Source organism: Mytilus edulis, chromosome 4 (assembly GCF_963676685.1).
Source record: "Mytilus edulis chromosome 4, xbMytEdul2.2, whole genome shotgun sequence".
Classification (NCBI taxonomy): domain Eukaryota; kingdom Metazoa; phylum Mollusca; class Bivalvia; order Mytilida; family Mytilidae; genus Mytilus; species Mytilus edulis.
Window position 1 is genome coordinate 39,194,047 of NC_092347.1, and position 15,404 is coordinate 39,209,450.

The window sequence follows — 15,404 nt, forward strand, 5'->3', positions numbered from 1 at the left end:
GGATATGAAGCTTTTCTAACATCAATGGTTGCTAAGGAAGTAGAAAAGTTACCAAGAGGAATTTACCACTCATCACTACGGAGACAGGGAGCAGCATCCAATCAGGGTAAAGCTGTTGGATCTATCCCATCATTCCTGCTGTCTCAGTACCAAAAGACAAAACAACCTGGGTTACGACCTGGCTTAGCTGCTGGTTTATTGTTTAGTTATGATCCACCAGTAGAAGTTGGGAGAGATGGCAGGCCCAGGAGACATTATATCATGTCTCATAGTAAATCTTTTCAGCAGATGTTTACAACACTTATGCATGAGGTAATATAAAATTCCCATATTGTTCTCTATGAATTCTCATATGGTTTTCCATGAATTCTCATATGGTTTTGTGTCTTGTGTTATTTTTTTCTGTTCCTTTTTGATGGTTGCATTATTTATTTATGTATTAACCAATTTGCATTCAAATGTTTGATTCTATTTTTATTTAAACAAAGGTAATTCCCTTACAAACTCAACGTAAAAGTGTTTAAACTTTTATTCATTTGGAAGAAACCATTGCTATAAGATATGGGTTTTTGCTCATTGATAAAGGTTGTACAGTGACCTAGAGTTTATATCTATCTACCTCATGTGGTCTCTTCTAGAGACATTGGCAATAAAAGAATACATTCTTATTTTGATATTGTCAAGTTTACACAATATTAAAATAGGAAATTGTGTTTAACAGGCTACTATTTGAACTTGGAATTATTTTTAATTATGGAATTTGCATAATTTCTTGTCCTAGAATTTTTTTTAATAAATTCAATTTTTATTTGGTAAAAAAATGTATTATAATGTTTTGAGTGGATCATAACACTTGCCATACAATGTATTTTGTATAGATAGTGTTGTGCGCGGCACAGTACATTCTATTGAAAATGTACTATCTTCTTTGTAATAGAAAGTGTTGTGCGCAGCACAGAACATTTGAGTACAGAATAAACGGAGAATTTATTAAAAATTTCCAGCACAAGAAATTATGCAAATTCCATAATTAAAAATAATTCCAAGTTCAAATAATAGCCTGTTGTTTAATCTTATAATAATATTGTATTTCTTACAATAAAGATTCAACTTGACTATAAGCCTGGAGGGTAACAATTGATGAAATCATAGAAATATAGATTCCTACACTGCAACAAGTGTATTACGATATTTCTCCACTCGAGACAGTTAAATTTTATTATTTAAAGCACGAGGCTTGCCGAGCTCTTTAAATAACTAAAATTTAACTGTCGAGAGTGGAGAAATATCGTAATACACGAGTTATAGTGTGGGAATCTGTTTCCCTGATGATTTTTATCCTTCTTTTTCAAAGATTTTCAGAAACTTGTGTTCTTTATATGAGACGTCATCAGGCATTGCTGCCTTTTTTCATGGCGTCACAATAGGAAAATTCAGAAGAAAACAAAACATTTAGACGTCATAATCAAATTTCGACTATTCATTTGCTGAGAACAGATTTGTCACTAGTGAGGAGAAATATTTTTCTCACACCGGTCAGGAAATGTGAAAATAGCACAAAAATTAGAGAATGTTCGTTGTCTCATATGGATTCCATGCTATAAAAGCATCCCTCAGTGACATGACTGTTTTCTGTAAACAGATGTAGATCTGGCAAAGAAAAAAGCAATAACACATATTTTTCAGAATACAAGCTTTTGAGAAAGTTGACAAATATAAAAGCTTATAAGTTTGAAGAGCTTTTCTTTGGTTAACTTTAGACAGTTGTTTTACCATTTGTAAACAATGCTGAGTTAGTATAAATCTTTTAACTGGTAGTATTAAAATCTATGCCTTGATGAACTTTGTAGTTTTGAGATCATAGCATATAATCACTGACTTAAACCTTTTTGTTAAAATGAATACATTTAGTAGAGTTTGAAGTGATTTCCAGAATAGCAAATCTAGAAAGCTAGAACCAATAAACAATTTGCCATAGTCCAAGTTTTCTCATGTAACTGTTTTGGCTGGTTTTTTGTTTGTTTGTTGTTTTTAGGAGGGGGATGTTCTTGTATGGTTTTGATAATTCCATTTTAAATTAAGGCATGAAAGATTGATTTCCAGTAAATGCTGAAGATTGAAAAAAAATCGTAAACATTATACCTAGAATGTACTTTTGTTTGTAAAATGTTGGTTTGTCTCTTTGGATGATAAGCTACACATCACCAGCATTAAATCAAATGGCACCTTGAGTACTTTTTAATTAGTAAATTGTTCCTCCCTTTGGTTAGGGATAACAAAAAAATCCTCTAACAACTGTATAATTTCCATCAACTTATCAATCATTTACTGTCATATATAGCAACAATTGACCATAAGAAAGGTTTTAATACTGAAACTTGATGCATTCTTGTAGGTAAAAAGAAAGAAATTATCCCACAATCTTGCTTATTATTATATATCCCTGAGTGGTTTTTGTAATAAAACTTTTGATAATCTGAAAAACCAGACATTGTAAAGACCTAGCCTTTCCTCCATAATGATGCCTTTTGACGCCTACCCCTTTACTCCATAATGACGCTTTTTGACGCCTTTGTAGTACCTCATTTGAAATGTCTTGCCTCTGACAATCTGTATCAGACTTAATAGAAATTTGTATCTGGCCCGAGAACACAGTTATTTCGTAGTGCATTTCTTTTAGACAATAAATTCAAATTAAAAAAATCGCACCTGCTCTTTCTCAAAAAGATATTTACAGAGTAGTGTACTACCAGTGAGACAAATAATATCAAAATTATAGAAATTTCTACCAGCTCTAACTCAAAATATTGACAAATCTGTGTTAAGGGGGTGTAAAATTCAGTTTGACAGCTTCAGACTTGATAAAATTTGACCTTTATGAACTGGACCAAATCACTACTTAACATAAAGATTCAGCACCCAAATTTTTTTAACTTGTAATTCAATCCCCCTACTTAATATTTCATGCATTCAATATCAAGAAATAAATTGGTAAAGTGTATCAAATAAAACATGCAAGTTCTACACTGTTTACACTAGGGACTATATTCATAGACAACGAAAACCGAAGGACGATAACATGTGTCCTTTGACCATCTAATATAAAAAGGATATTCATGAGAATATCTAACTTGAATTTCATTGATGAAATATTTGTTTTCGCAACGTATTAATACTTTAACACTGATGATTTTTTATTGTTGAAAAAATCCTATGCGAATTAAGCATTTGAAGAAAAAAAATCCATGGAGGAAAGGGTTTAAGAAAACAAGATTTATATGAGATAGTAAAGAACTGAAACGATTCTTGACAAATGTAATTTATGAAGCTTATCTTTTTTGGATGGGTCGATTTTTAATTAAATTCTCTATATATTAATCACACTTTCATACTATGGATAAAGTTCCTCTGTTTGAATTTTATATTTCTCTGGCTTATAATACTTTTCAAAATGAAAATTGTTTCTTCCTTTGTATAAGTAATGGAAATTATTGTATATAATTTCTTTCAATCTACTTAATTGCAAAAATTACCATATAGTTTAAATACTGTATTTCTATAATTTTTGTGCTATTTTCATATTTCCTGACCGGTATGAGAAAAATATTTCTCCTCACTAGTGAAAAATCTGTTCTCGGCAAATGATTAGGTAGAAGATTAATTGTGAAGTTAAATTTTCTTGTTAAAAAATTCTTTTACCTGTGAGAAAATAATTGCTTCTGTTATTTCACAAGAAAATAATCCTCCCACGGTGGAAAGTTTATTATTACATAGCTGACCATGAGTTTTATTTTCTTTGATGATCTGAAACATGACAAATATTTTTTTATAATTACACCTTATGTAAGAATCCTTGGTTTTGATTGGTTGATAGCCAGTGTATTTTTTAACGCAGCCGGGGTATATGCAAAAAGGATATGCCTTTTTTACCCTCTCTGCCGTGGTATTTGCCAAAAAATACTCAATCCAACTGGACGCTTGTAATGTCACGATCATCAATGCGTTTTTGAATGTTAACATTCGGTGTAATTAAACAGATATAGCATGTTCTTGAGGGGTATTTGCAAAAAATACCAGTCTTGAGAATGAATTTCCTCGACTGGTATTTTCGCAAATACCCCTCCTTAACATGATAGATCTGTTTATTACTCTTCTTACTAATTAAAAAAAATTTACAACAAATTTTATTTTGTATTTCTATTTTTCTTTTCTTTTTCTTTGATGATCTGAAACATGACAGACAAATATATTTTTTTATAAAATGGTTCTTACTATTGTAATTTATAGTAAATTGATAAAAAAAAACTATCTTGTATTTGTTATTTTTATCTAGGTATACAATATCAAAAGCAGCTTTATGTTTATTTGATATTTATATTTCATCTGATCAACAATAAGGAGTGTCAAGTTTCAATTTGTGTCTTTTGAAAATTTCATACTTTTCTCTCTTTTTGGTCTAAAAAGATGATTTATTATGCTTTGAATTCGTTTAAAAAAAACAAAAGTTTGTGAGTACTGAAATAGAAAAATTCATACTTTTCTCTTTTTTTGGTATAAAAAGATGATTTATTATGCTTTCGTTTAAAAAAAAATAAAAGTTTGTGAGTACTGAAATAGAAAAATAATTGTACTTGTAGCTTAGACATTTTTCTACGAAATCTTTACAAAGGGGAAATTGATAAAAGAAACATGTTTGAATCTTCTAACATAACGGATTACGTAATATTTGTAAACTTTTTGTTCAAACTTTTGTGTTTTATGGTTTTTCAATTTAAAATGCTGTAATTAATAGCCAATAACCTGTTGGAGCAAATAAGGAAGATATTTGTTGTCCTAAAACCAGAGTTTCATCTATCATAAGCAGACGAAACTCAATTTGCCTATTTTTGTTTTTTTTATCAAAATGAAATTGAAAAGTAAATGGACAGATTAAAGGATTGATAGATAATAGCACTTGTATCAAGGAAGTTTAAACTCAAGTTGCAAAAAACAGACAACATCAAGAATTGTTCTTGAAATAGTTTTTTAGTTCTTCAGGAAATTACAAGATATTATAAGAGATGATGTTGTCAGTTAAAAGGATGATACATTTTTTGTTATCAGATATGATAAGCCTGAGTTTTGAAACTGTCATATGGAAAATCTAGCTTGTTTTTATGGTTTTTTTTACATATAAGAATTTAAGCTTTTAAGAAAACTTCTAATAATTGTTTTATATACTTACCTCCAAAACTGTAGCTCTTAGGTCCTTATGATATTTTTAGTTTTTTTACTATTTGCGGATCATAGACTCTGGATTCCTCCACCAATAAAAACTAACATCCATGTAATAGTGCAATAGTGCTGGAACCAATCAATTAATCCATCAAAGTTTTAAAAAATAAACATTTATTTCTAGTTTCTTTAATTTTGGTTTGATCTTATGTGTGACAATTTTCCATCTCGAGCTACTCGCCTGAGAATGTCTTTTTTTAATCGAGTAGAGTGAGAACAGGAGGTTGTCAAAAGTCATTGACATTGCCTAGGAAAAAGACAATAAACAGTTTAATCTATAGTGTTTCAATTCAACTAGAGCAAGTTTTCATCTATGACTCATCTTAGGATTTTTGCCTTTCGAGGAGATTATAACAGAGAAAATTTCTCTTGTTTTCAAAATCTTAGATAATCTTCAATTCTCAGTCATTTTCTTTGATTTAAGTCATTGAAAGTTTGGTCTTTTCTTAACCAATATATTTTTATTCACATTTTATTTGAAGTCAGTCAAGAAAGACGTAAAAGTATTCCATTTCTTACTTAATAGATCTGTCATGGTAAAGTCAGCTCTATTTTAGATAATTTAAGCACAGTGTTTGATATAATCTGTAAATATTTGCTTTTATAATAAAATAAATAAGGCCCTATTACTATCTTTTTAGTCTTTCCCTATTGTAAGAACTTTTAAGTGATACCATAGAAAATAGTCCTTTTTTTATCCAGTCCATTATCACTAAGAACATACATTATTGTTACAAAATCACAGAATATCCGTCGGTAATGGAGTTATTTTTGATTTCAGGTTCCAATCCAGCCCTCAGAGTGGCACCGAACACTAGTCATTCCACAAGGATGGACATCATTTATGGACAGGTTGTTCACAGCTATGCTAGAGGTATTTGTGCAATTGAATAAAAAGAAAAAGCATATATGACCAGTTAAAACTCATTTCTTTACTGTCCAGTGGCATATATTTTCTGCAACCAATAGATGGGGTATGTAAAGTTGGTAAACTATTAATTAAGGGCAGGAGATTTTGAATACAAAGGTCACCTACAAAGCCCTGAAAATGGTTGTCACAATGGCCCTTAACATGCATAGGACATTGGAATATGACATTACAACCTTCTCATGAATAAAACAAGTCATCAAATAAACCAAATACAGTACAAAGTTGAAATTCATTGAAAGATACCAAGCTTAAAATTTGAAAGCGTAAAATGTATTGCTTTTCATTTAGATAAGAGTTCACCAGTGGGCTTGAATCAAAACAGCTGGGAGGGAAAATCAATCAAAGATTTAAAAAACAGTGAAAAACAAAAGTTTTAAGGAAAGTTGCCCCAAATCTGGCAAAGAGCATCTTTACCATGGCATTGAAAAAGAACATGTTTTGAATAATTTTTATTTTTCATGAATAAAAATTTTGAATTGTAAAATGACAGAATAGATAATGTTTATTCATGTCAGTACAGGATTTGACTATTCAACTGGTCATGCTTTTAAGGGAAAAAACATCCATGAACAGTGGAATCTTTCCAGTGATTGTAAAAATCATCAAATTGGAAAGAAAGAAAAAACTTGTCACCTTGACAGTTGCTTGAAGGTCACCAATAATTATCTGAAGTGCTTATACATTTTGCACAAAGATCTTGTATGTTATCTTTTATTTGACAGATAATTTGTCATTTATTAGTTGCTTAGAATTTGTTTTAGGAAACTACCATCTTTATTTTAGGGTAGAACAGCAGAGATTGAGCTTCAGTTGAAGAGAGAACACACAACAGAACATGAGGCTGAAGAAAAACAACTGGCTGCTTGGCTTTGGTATATATGTGTTTCAATATAGTGATTACTTGATCCGAAAAACTCTGCTGGCCTGAGATTTTGTCCAAAAAAACATTATTTTAATTTTCTTTATATAAAATTGTGAATGGAAATGGGGAATGTGACAACATTCTGACTTAAGATTTCCATAAGATACATAGCTATGTAACATTAACTTTCTGAGATTTATAATAATTAATTTCCAAAAGGATCAATAGGTTAGTAGGGTTAAAAGCCTTTATTTATAAGTGACTGCAAAATTCATATTTCTTCAATCCTTTTAAAATATTTTTTTTAGTTTCATTGATAAATAGAAGTCTGATGATTTTTAGTGCTGAAATGTCATTTGTGATATCATAAAAATACAATGATTGACATATATGACCGAAAAGGTCCATTTACAGAATTTTTTTTTTTTTTCAAATTAAACATGACTAATTGTCTTCATAAAAAAACATTTTACTCCCATCTATATTTTAGAAAAACATATCCTGTGACAAATATCAAAATGGATAAGGTTATTGCACTTGTCTAAATATTAATTGAAAGTATAAAAAGGTTGTAGCAATTTGTGCAGTTTTTCACAATTTCAATAAATTTGCAGACCTTTAGCAAGTATTTTAGTCAATTAATGTCAAGTGTATTATTACTGGAATATTAAATTGGGTTGTTAAATATCCCTCACAATTTTATGATCAAAGTCAAAGCAACAATTGATATTAAATTGAGAATGGAAATGGGGAATGTGTCAAAGAGACAACAACCTGACGAAAGAGCCTAAGGCCACCAATGGATTTGCAATGAGAATAGACTGATATTGGAATACAATTTAAAACCATATATACCATCTTGACCACCTTACATATCTGCCAACATTTAAAAACCACAGTTACTTCGATTGAAAATGTTCCTTAGCAAGAACAACACCCTTGTACTTTTTTGTGTCAATTACCGTCAAGGGTCAAGATCACACTACCTTCAAATAAACTGAATTTTGCAAAAAAAAATTGTTTTTTTATTTTCTTTGCAATCTTTGAATGTTCTGGTATATAGAAAATTATTGGACAATTAAATAGAAAATGGGAAGGCCTTTAAACTACATATATTGTCCAAAAAGACCTTCAAAATTCAATTAATACCATATACTGGCTGAACACACTTTAACCTAATTGAAACAATATTTAATTTCTTCTTTCATCTCAGAAGATCTTTAAGGATAGTCATTGCCAGGACAAAAGATTGACTTTTCTTTTCCTTTAAATCAAAATATTTTGATGATAATAATTAAGTTCATTAGTGTCTGAGTAACTTTAATGTAATATTCCTGCACCAGGAAAATTTGTGAAAAAAAATTAACGGGATGGGACCAATTTAGTGTAGATTTCATTTAATTTTGATTGGTTGGCGCAAAACATGTTTAATTTCAGACCAATCAAAACCAGAAAAAACATTGTTTAGATAAAGAATGAATGAGTGTCCTTGAAATAAAATATTTTTTTCCTGAAAGTCCTTTAAAAGCTATTGAATCCTTTCATAAAAAAAAAATAAACCCTGGAGATAAATAACAAATAGAAAATAATTTGAAGAAGGAAGTCTGAAGAAGAAAAGTTGTCAGACAATCCTAATTATTCCATTATCATTGTTGGAGTCCTGGAAAGAGGTTTTAAAAGTATCATTGACAGGGACATTAAATCAGGAAGAAATAGTTGTAAATACAAATTTATATCCTCGACTTTCTGTACTTGAAAAGTTCAATGTTTGTCATCTTTTGATAATTTCATTTCAAGTTTGTTTCATAAGAATCCATGATTTTAATTAGCTGACAACAATTGATAGACATTTCAAGTGTATTTCCTAAAAAAAATAAACATTCTTTTATAATAATGTGACAATGTAAATGTAAACAAGGCATAGGAAACCAAAGGAAAAATAATTCATGTTTGAAACGTAGGGTTTGTAAAAGCATTGGTCAATGGCATATCTGAACTTCATACCAAACATGCTTTTCAACCAGTCAACACTTTAACATCCCAATAAGATTACAGAAAAAGTTCTAAATTGAAATTGATATTTGCAATGGTTATACAATATATATATCTATTCTTCATTTTAGGGTTAGAGGAGAAATAACTGGTATGATCAAGACTGCTTCTAGGTAAGGGACATGCAGTTTTAATTCTGACATTAACATACAATAATTAATGAAAGGCTCTGATTAGAATGTGCAACTGTGGTATATATCTTTATTCTCATAAACCAAAGTACAATGGTACAGAGACATATACAAATAAATTAACATAGTATAAATTTTAAATACAAATGTAAAATAGAGACATAAAGTTATTACCCAGGAGATTCTAGGCATTTAATAATAATTCTTATAAACTTGCACAGATTGTTTAGTTCAGACGGGTTGCTACTATTCATTAGACCCTGAAATTTTAAAATATTTGGTCTGTTTACAAAATAATGCTTTAGTAGCAGTTGTCTACTATCGCCTATTGCCGAGCATTCTAAAATATAGTGGAATTCGTCCCCAATGTCACCGGAATTGCACAAAGTACAAATACGATTTTCTCTCTGAATGTCTTGCCATCTACCAATTTAGATAGGAAGTTTAATGGTTCTCTTCAGGCACTTTGGCTTCCTCCACCAATAAAATAGACTGACACGATTTGCAAAATATTGTTGATAGTGGTGTTCAACACCAATCAATCAGTAATGTTTTATAGAAACAAAAATGGAGAGAAAATGATGCAGTCAAAAATATGGAATACAAATTTGATGTATTGAAAAACTAAAAATATTTATTAAGACTAATCAAAGTATTTCTACTATGTACTTGATTACAAGATACAGGTACACAACATTAATGATATCCTGTCAAGGACAAGAGTTTACTACAAGAGAGTGCAATGTCACATCAGAATAAAAATAAAAGTACCTATTGGTGTGTTGATTAATGCTGTTCTAACTATTGATTCAAACACTTCAAATCATTTCACAAAACTTGAGTTATCTCCCATTTGCGAAAGAGCTGTTGTCCTTAGTTAAAGTATTCACTGTTTCATGTGTTAAGTTTAGAAATCATTTTTTTTTTCAATTTTAAGGAAATGGCAAATTTTGACAAATAATGACATTGTGACTTAATATTATACATTATTCTGAGCTTCAACAACTCGTGTGTATAGAAAAATATATAATTCAAAATATTGCTGGTTTAAAATTGATTCATAATTAAAACAGTTGTTTTTCAAATAAGACAGAAATTGGTAAAAAAAAAGACAACAATTGTTTCTTAAATGTTCTCCACCACTTACAATGTCTGCCAGTATTCCATTTAAATTAAGAATGCATTTGGAGGAAATTAAAATACAAATATCATTTATGCAAAATTGCTTAGAACATCATTTGAATCAGGAAGTTAAAACAAAAATATGCAGCATCTGCATCTGCACGAGGATGTCAGTGCAAGCTAATGTTTAAGGCACACCAAACTAATTAATTAGCATGAGATGGGATGGTATATGATGTAATAACTAGAGGAAGTCAGGTCGTTTAAGGCAACAAAAAAAAGTTCTTTGTTATGACAGTAGTAATATAAAGAAGAAGATGTGGTAGGCAGGTGGTAGGTATGATTGCCAATGAGACAACTCTTCATAAGAGACTAAATGACTTATAGGTTACCATAGTAGTATAGTTGTTTCTGCTGTTTAAATCAAAGGTATCATTTTGAAGTTTCCTGTATTGATAATGTATAAGATTTAATGTTTTTTTTTAGTTTTTTATTGCTGTATTATGACTTCAATTTATATTGTAGATTCTGCTTTGTTAATTGTCTCTATTTGTGTTCTTTGCAACTGTTAAAACATATAAATTTTCTTTTCAAACAGCATATTATTTCACACTTTCATAAAATATTTTTTTTATTATATTTATATTATTTGCAGGGGCAGATCCAGCCATTTTAAAAAGGGGGGGGGGGGGGTTCCAGCTATATGCTCCCATTCAAACGCATTGATCGGCCAAAAAAAAGGAGGGGTTCAACCACCGGAACACCCCCCCCCCCCCCCCCTGGATCTGCCAATGATTTGAGCGCCCTTGCACAATAGAATATTTGCTTTACAAACACAATAAGAACTGACACTTGCAAACAAAAGCATAGGGTTTGTCCATCTGTTTAGAGAATTATTGGATAGCCAGATTGCATTGGACAACTGATACAACTAACTTGTCAATTTTAATTGAAAGCATGAGGAAGCTTTCAAAAATCAAATTATTTTAAAATTAAATTTCCCTGCTTCCTCGTCAATTTGCACTTTACTTAATGGGTTTGATTATGATTTTTTTTTTATATGTTTAAAATATGATTAGCTTGCATGTGTGGAGATTTTCTTCCTGTTGTCTGGTTTTTCTTTTGTGTCAGCATTTTTAGAAGCAATCATCCCTAATTACACCTTACACGAATAGTAACATACTGTTTTTGCAAGAAAAAGCTTACATATCAACTAAATAGTTATTGAAATAAATTCTTCAAATGATTCAGCGTTTCCCCATTCTCAGCAGTTGAATTTCAAAATATTTAGCATAGGTTTGAAGCAACATTCATGCTATGGTGACATTCAATTGACATTATAATGGAGATTTGTCAGCTTTCATGAATTAATGCCCTGTTGCATTGTCCAGTTTTACTTTTGGACATGTCTTCAAAGTTTGTATTAGGTTTTGACCTCCAGCTTCAGTATAGAGACATTATTTTTTAAAATCCCTGTTTGTTGCAGATCAATGGGTAATATTATTTTTCTTGCCAAAGAATGAACTATTTTCAGAAACATGTTGGCTAAAAAATCAGAGCACACAGGTGACTCAAAAAATGTGTTTGCCTTTGAGTGGATACACTACCATCTACACTTTCTGGAACTTCATCTTTATTGACAAGGCTGTGTACTCTATATCATTTTTATGCATCAGTCTGTGACATTTCACTATCAAGTTTTTGTATATTTTTGCAATTTTACCAAATTATTGCTATTTTATAGCTGTTGAACCATAAAAAGGAAAAACTTTAGAAAAAAAAAAGCATTGTTTTATTTTAATAGTTCACATAGATTCAACATTAATGTGCTTATTGTAGATCCTTGACAGTATTATTTGATTTAAAGCCAATTTGGCTCTAAACTGTATCATGTTCTTTAGAATAGAAGAAATACAATAGTTATGTAAACACAAATGTCAAAGAGGATAAACTTCACAATAATACATCTGGCATTTTAATATTTGTCCCCGTCTAGTCAGTAATTTTTCTACTGTTATATATATGTGTATGAAATGTGTTTGCATATTTGTTGGTTGATGAATATAAATGCATGCTGTGAATTCACAAGAAACAATAGTCCATGTATGTTTTGTTATTTTCTTTGTAGGGGGAACCCAGGTATCCAGTCAAATTCTATTTATGCTTTGGCTGGTTTGGCAGTTACTATAAATAGATATGGATCCAACTTGGATAAAGAAAGTCTAGAAGTTGCAGAAGGGAGCACTGAATATTTGAGTCATTCTCATTGGTTAACAGTTGTTATGGATACCATAATGTGCTTGGCAGATGTCAATCATAAACCCAAGGGATCCTTGTTGGGCCTATGTCAACAGGTATATACATAAAGGCCACTTGTGTGTAGATTTTTGCCAAACCCATGACATCAAGTACCTAATAAAACAAAGCAAAATTGGTATCTGCGATTATAAATGAATCCCCAGTGTATACTCTGTGCTCAACATGATTAAATTTACATTTTACTATGCACTGTACCTAGTCATGAATCAGACTGTTGCACTTTCTTAAAATGTTATTCTCTATTTGTATTTGAATTAAGTTTAATTTTTCTAATTAACCTGCTTGCTTTGTCACGAAATAGAAGTTCCTCCATAATATTAGTTCAAAATAGAAAAAGTATTATGAAATATCACTTCCACAGGTAACGTGACGGTACCCAAATTGCACCTATTTTGACAGTTTTTTCATCTACGTTTTTTTATGATGAAACAAAAATGTCCATTCTGTGTTTATTTTGTAGCCCTATCCTTCTTTATTATAAAGGTACACCAATTTGATTTTTATTCCATATGGAATCATAGAAAAATAGGTCTCGTACTGACCTCCAAACCATCAATGATTCTGAAATGAGGAGTACCCAAATTGCTTCCATGCTTAAATTCACATAGTTAAAAGTCTAATAACAGAGCTTTTGTTTAATTTCTTTAAATATTTTGAACAATTGGATATTAGTCCATGCTTACTCTTCATTATTCTTTAAATGGATACTTGTAACATATTGTATTTGCTCATTTTAAAAAGATGACGTTTTGATGACGTCGCATGGCAACGTTTCAGTACATTTTGCTTTTTCAGTAAATACTTCATCTGTTGATAGATACTGTGAACGTTTTGTGCATATCTAAATAGTTTTACCTATGTTGAAAGATGTGCTTAGTATCAAATCATAAAATTACAAATTGTTTAGTCTCTAGAAAATCTTGTAAGATTTTCGCTGCTAGTTTTGCTAAATAGGTGCAATTTGGGTACTCGGTGCAATTTGGGTACCGTTACGTTATAAGTATTACACAGTAAATGTTCCTAACAGCATAAATATTACAGTAAATGTTCCTAACAGAATAAATATTACAGTAACTGTTCCTAACAGCATAAATATTACAGTAAATGTTCCTAACAGAATAGATATTACAGTAAATGTTCCTAACAGCATAAATATTACAGTAAATGTTCCTAACAGCATAAATATTACAGTAAATGTTCCTAACAGAATAGATATTACAGTAAATGTTCCTAACAGAATAGATATTACAGTAAATGTTCCTAACAAGTTTTCAAGTTTTTATTTCTCAAGACCCTTAACCAGGGTATGTGAACAAATACAATTGAATACAATTTAACACAATATAACAAAATAGGTTGATTAAATGAACAAGTTAACATATATACATGATATACATTTCCAAATATATGGAAGACTAACATATTATATAAACAGTAACTTCAATCATTTTACTAAAGAAAGTATGATTTTACAAAATTTTGCAGCTTTGAATATTACATTATAATTGTCTGAGTTAAACAAAGCATGAAATTTATCAACATTTGGATTTGTAGTGAATTCTTTTGGCAATAACATTTTCCTCTCGTTTTTGAAATAAGAACATTGGAATAAATAATGAAATTCATCACCTAATGAGTTACATTCACAAATATCACAAATTCTATCATCTCTTGCTATTCCCCAAAACCTGCCCTTTTCAACTGGCAGTTTATTATTAACACATCTAAAATTACATAAAGATTTCCTTAAATCTGTAGGAAGTTCTATTAAATATTTTTCAAAACAATGCTTTCTTTTAAAAATTCTATAATTGAGACATTTAGGTGATTCATACACAGTAGCACACCATTTCTGCTTAAATTGGTCACATAACCTTTGCTTTACAATCTTAGCTAGGTTGACAGATTTAGACACATTTTGAGTTAACCAATATTCAGAACAACCACATTCATTTAGAGTATTTTCAACACAACGTATCCATTCTGAATGGTACATATTTCTGTTATGCATGGTGTATAACAATTTATACAAAATAGATGAAATCTTATCTTGCTTACTACACATGAATCTTTTCCATAGACCAATCATCCTACTTTTAATAAATACATCAATAGGATATCTACCTAGTTCTCCATATATAATACAATTTGGAGTTGACTTCTTAACATTTAAAATAATCTTATAAAATTGTAATAATAAAGATTCAACAGTATTATTGTTACTATAACCCCACACTTCACACCCATATAACAATATAGGTGCTACCATTGTGTCAAACATTTGTAATTGCAAATCAATAGGCAATCCTAGACTTCTACATTTTCTTAACATACTGTACATGGCTTTTCTACCTTGTTCTAACAATTTATTCTGGTTATTTTTAAAGGAACCGTTATACATAAATATAATACCTAAATAAGCAAAATCATCAACAATATTCAAAACCTCCCCATTCAGTGTAAATACAGGTTTATCAGGGGATTTACGTTTCCTAAATACAACAACTTTTGTTTTTGTAGCATTAATTTCAAGTTTCCAAGTCTTACAATATAAATACATGGAATTAAGTGCAGCTTGTAACGCAGCCTTAGATTCAGCAAGTATAACAGTGTCATCAGCATATAATAATAGATACAATCTTAAATAGACAGAAATTTCATCAGTATCAAGAGCAGTATGAACAGCATTACAAACATCTGACAACCCATCATA

The 15,404-nt window shown here is 30.2% G+C and overlaps 1 protein-coding gene across 1 annotated transcript in view; it reads left to right on the plus strand.

Annotated features, from left to right (window-relative positions):
• The window catches only part of LOC139521857 (focadhesin-like), a 283,557-nt gene that overhangs the window by 229,557 nt on the left and 38,596 nt on the right, over positions 1-15,404 (plus strand). The window contains exons 19-23 of the mRNA XM_071315518.1: positions 2-312; positions 6,056-6,148; positions 6,989-7,077; positions 9,191-9,232; positions 12,501-12,726. Of these exons, the coding sequence (XP_071171619.1) occupies positions 2-312; positions 6,056-6,148; positions 6,989-7,077; positions 9,191-9,232; positions 12,501-12,726 (761 nt within the window). The remainder of the gene's footprint in view (position 1; positions 313-6,055; positions 6,149-6,988; positions 7,078-9,190; positions 9,233-12,500; positions 12,727-15,404) is intronic.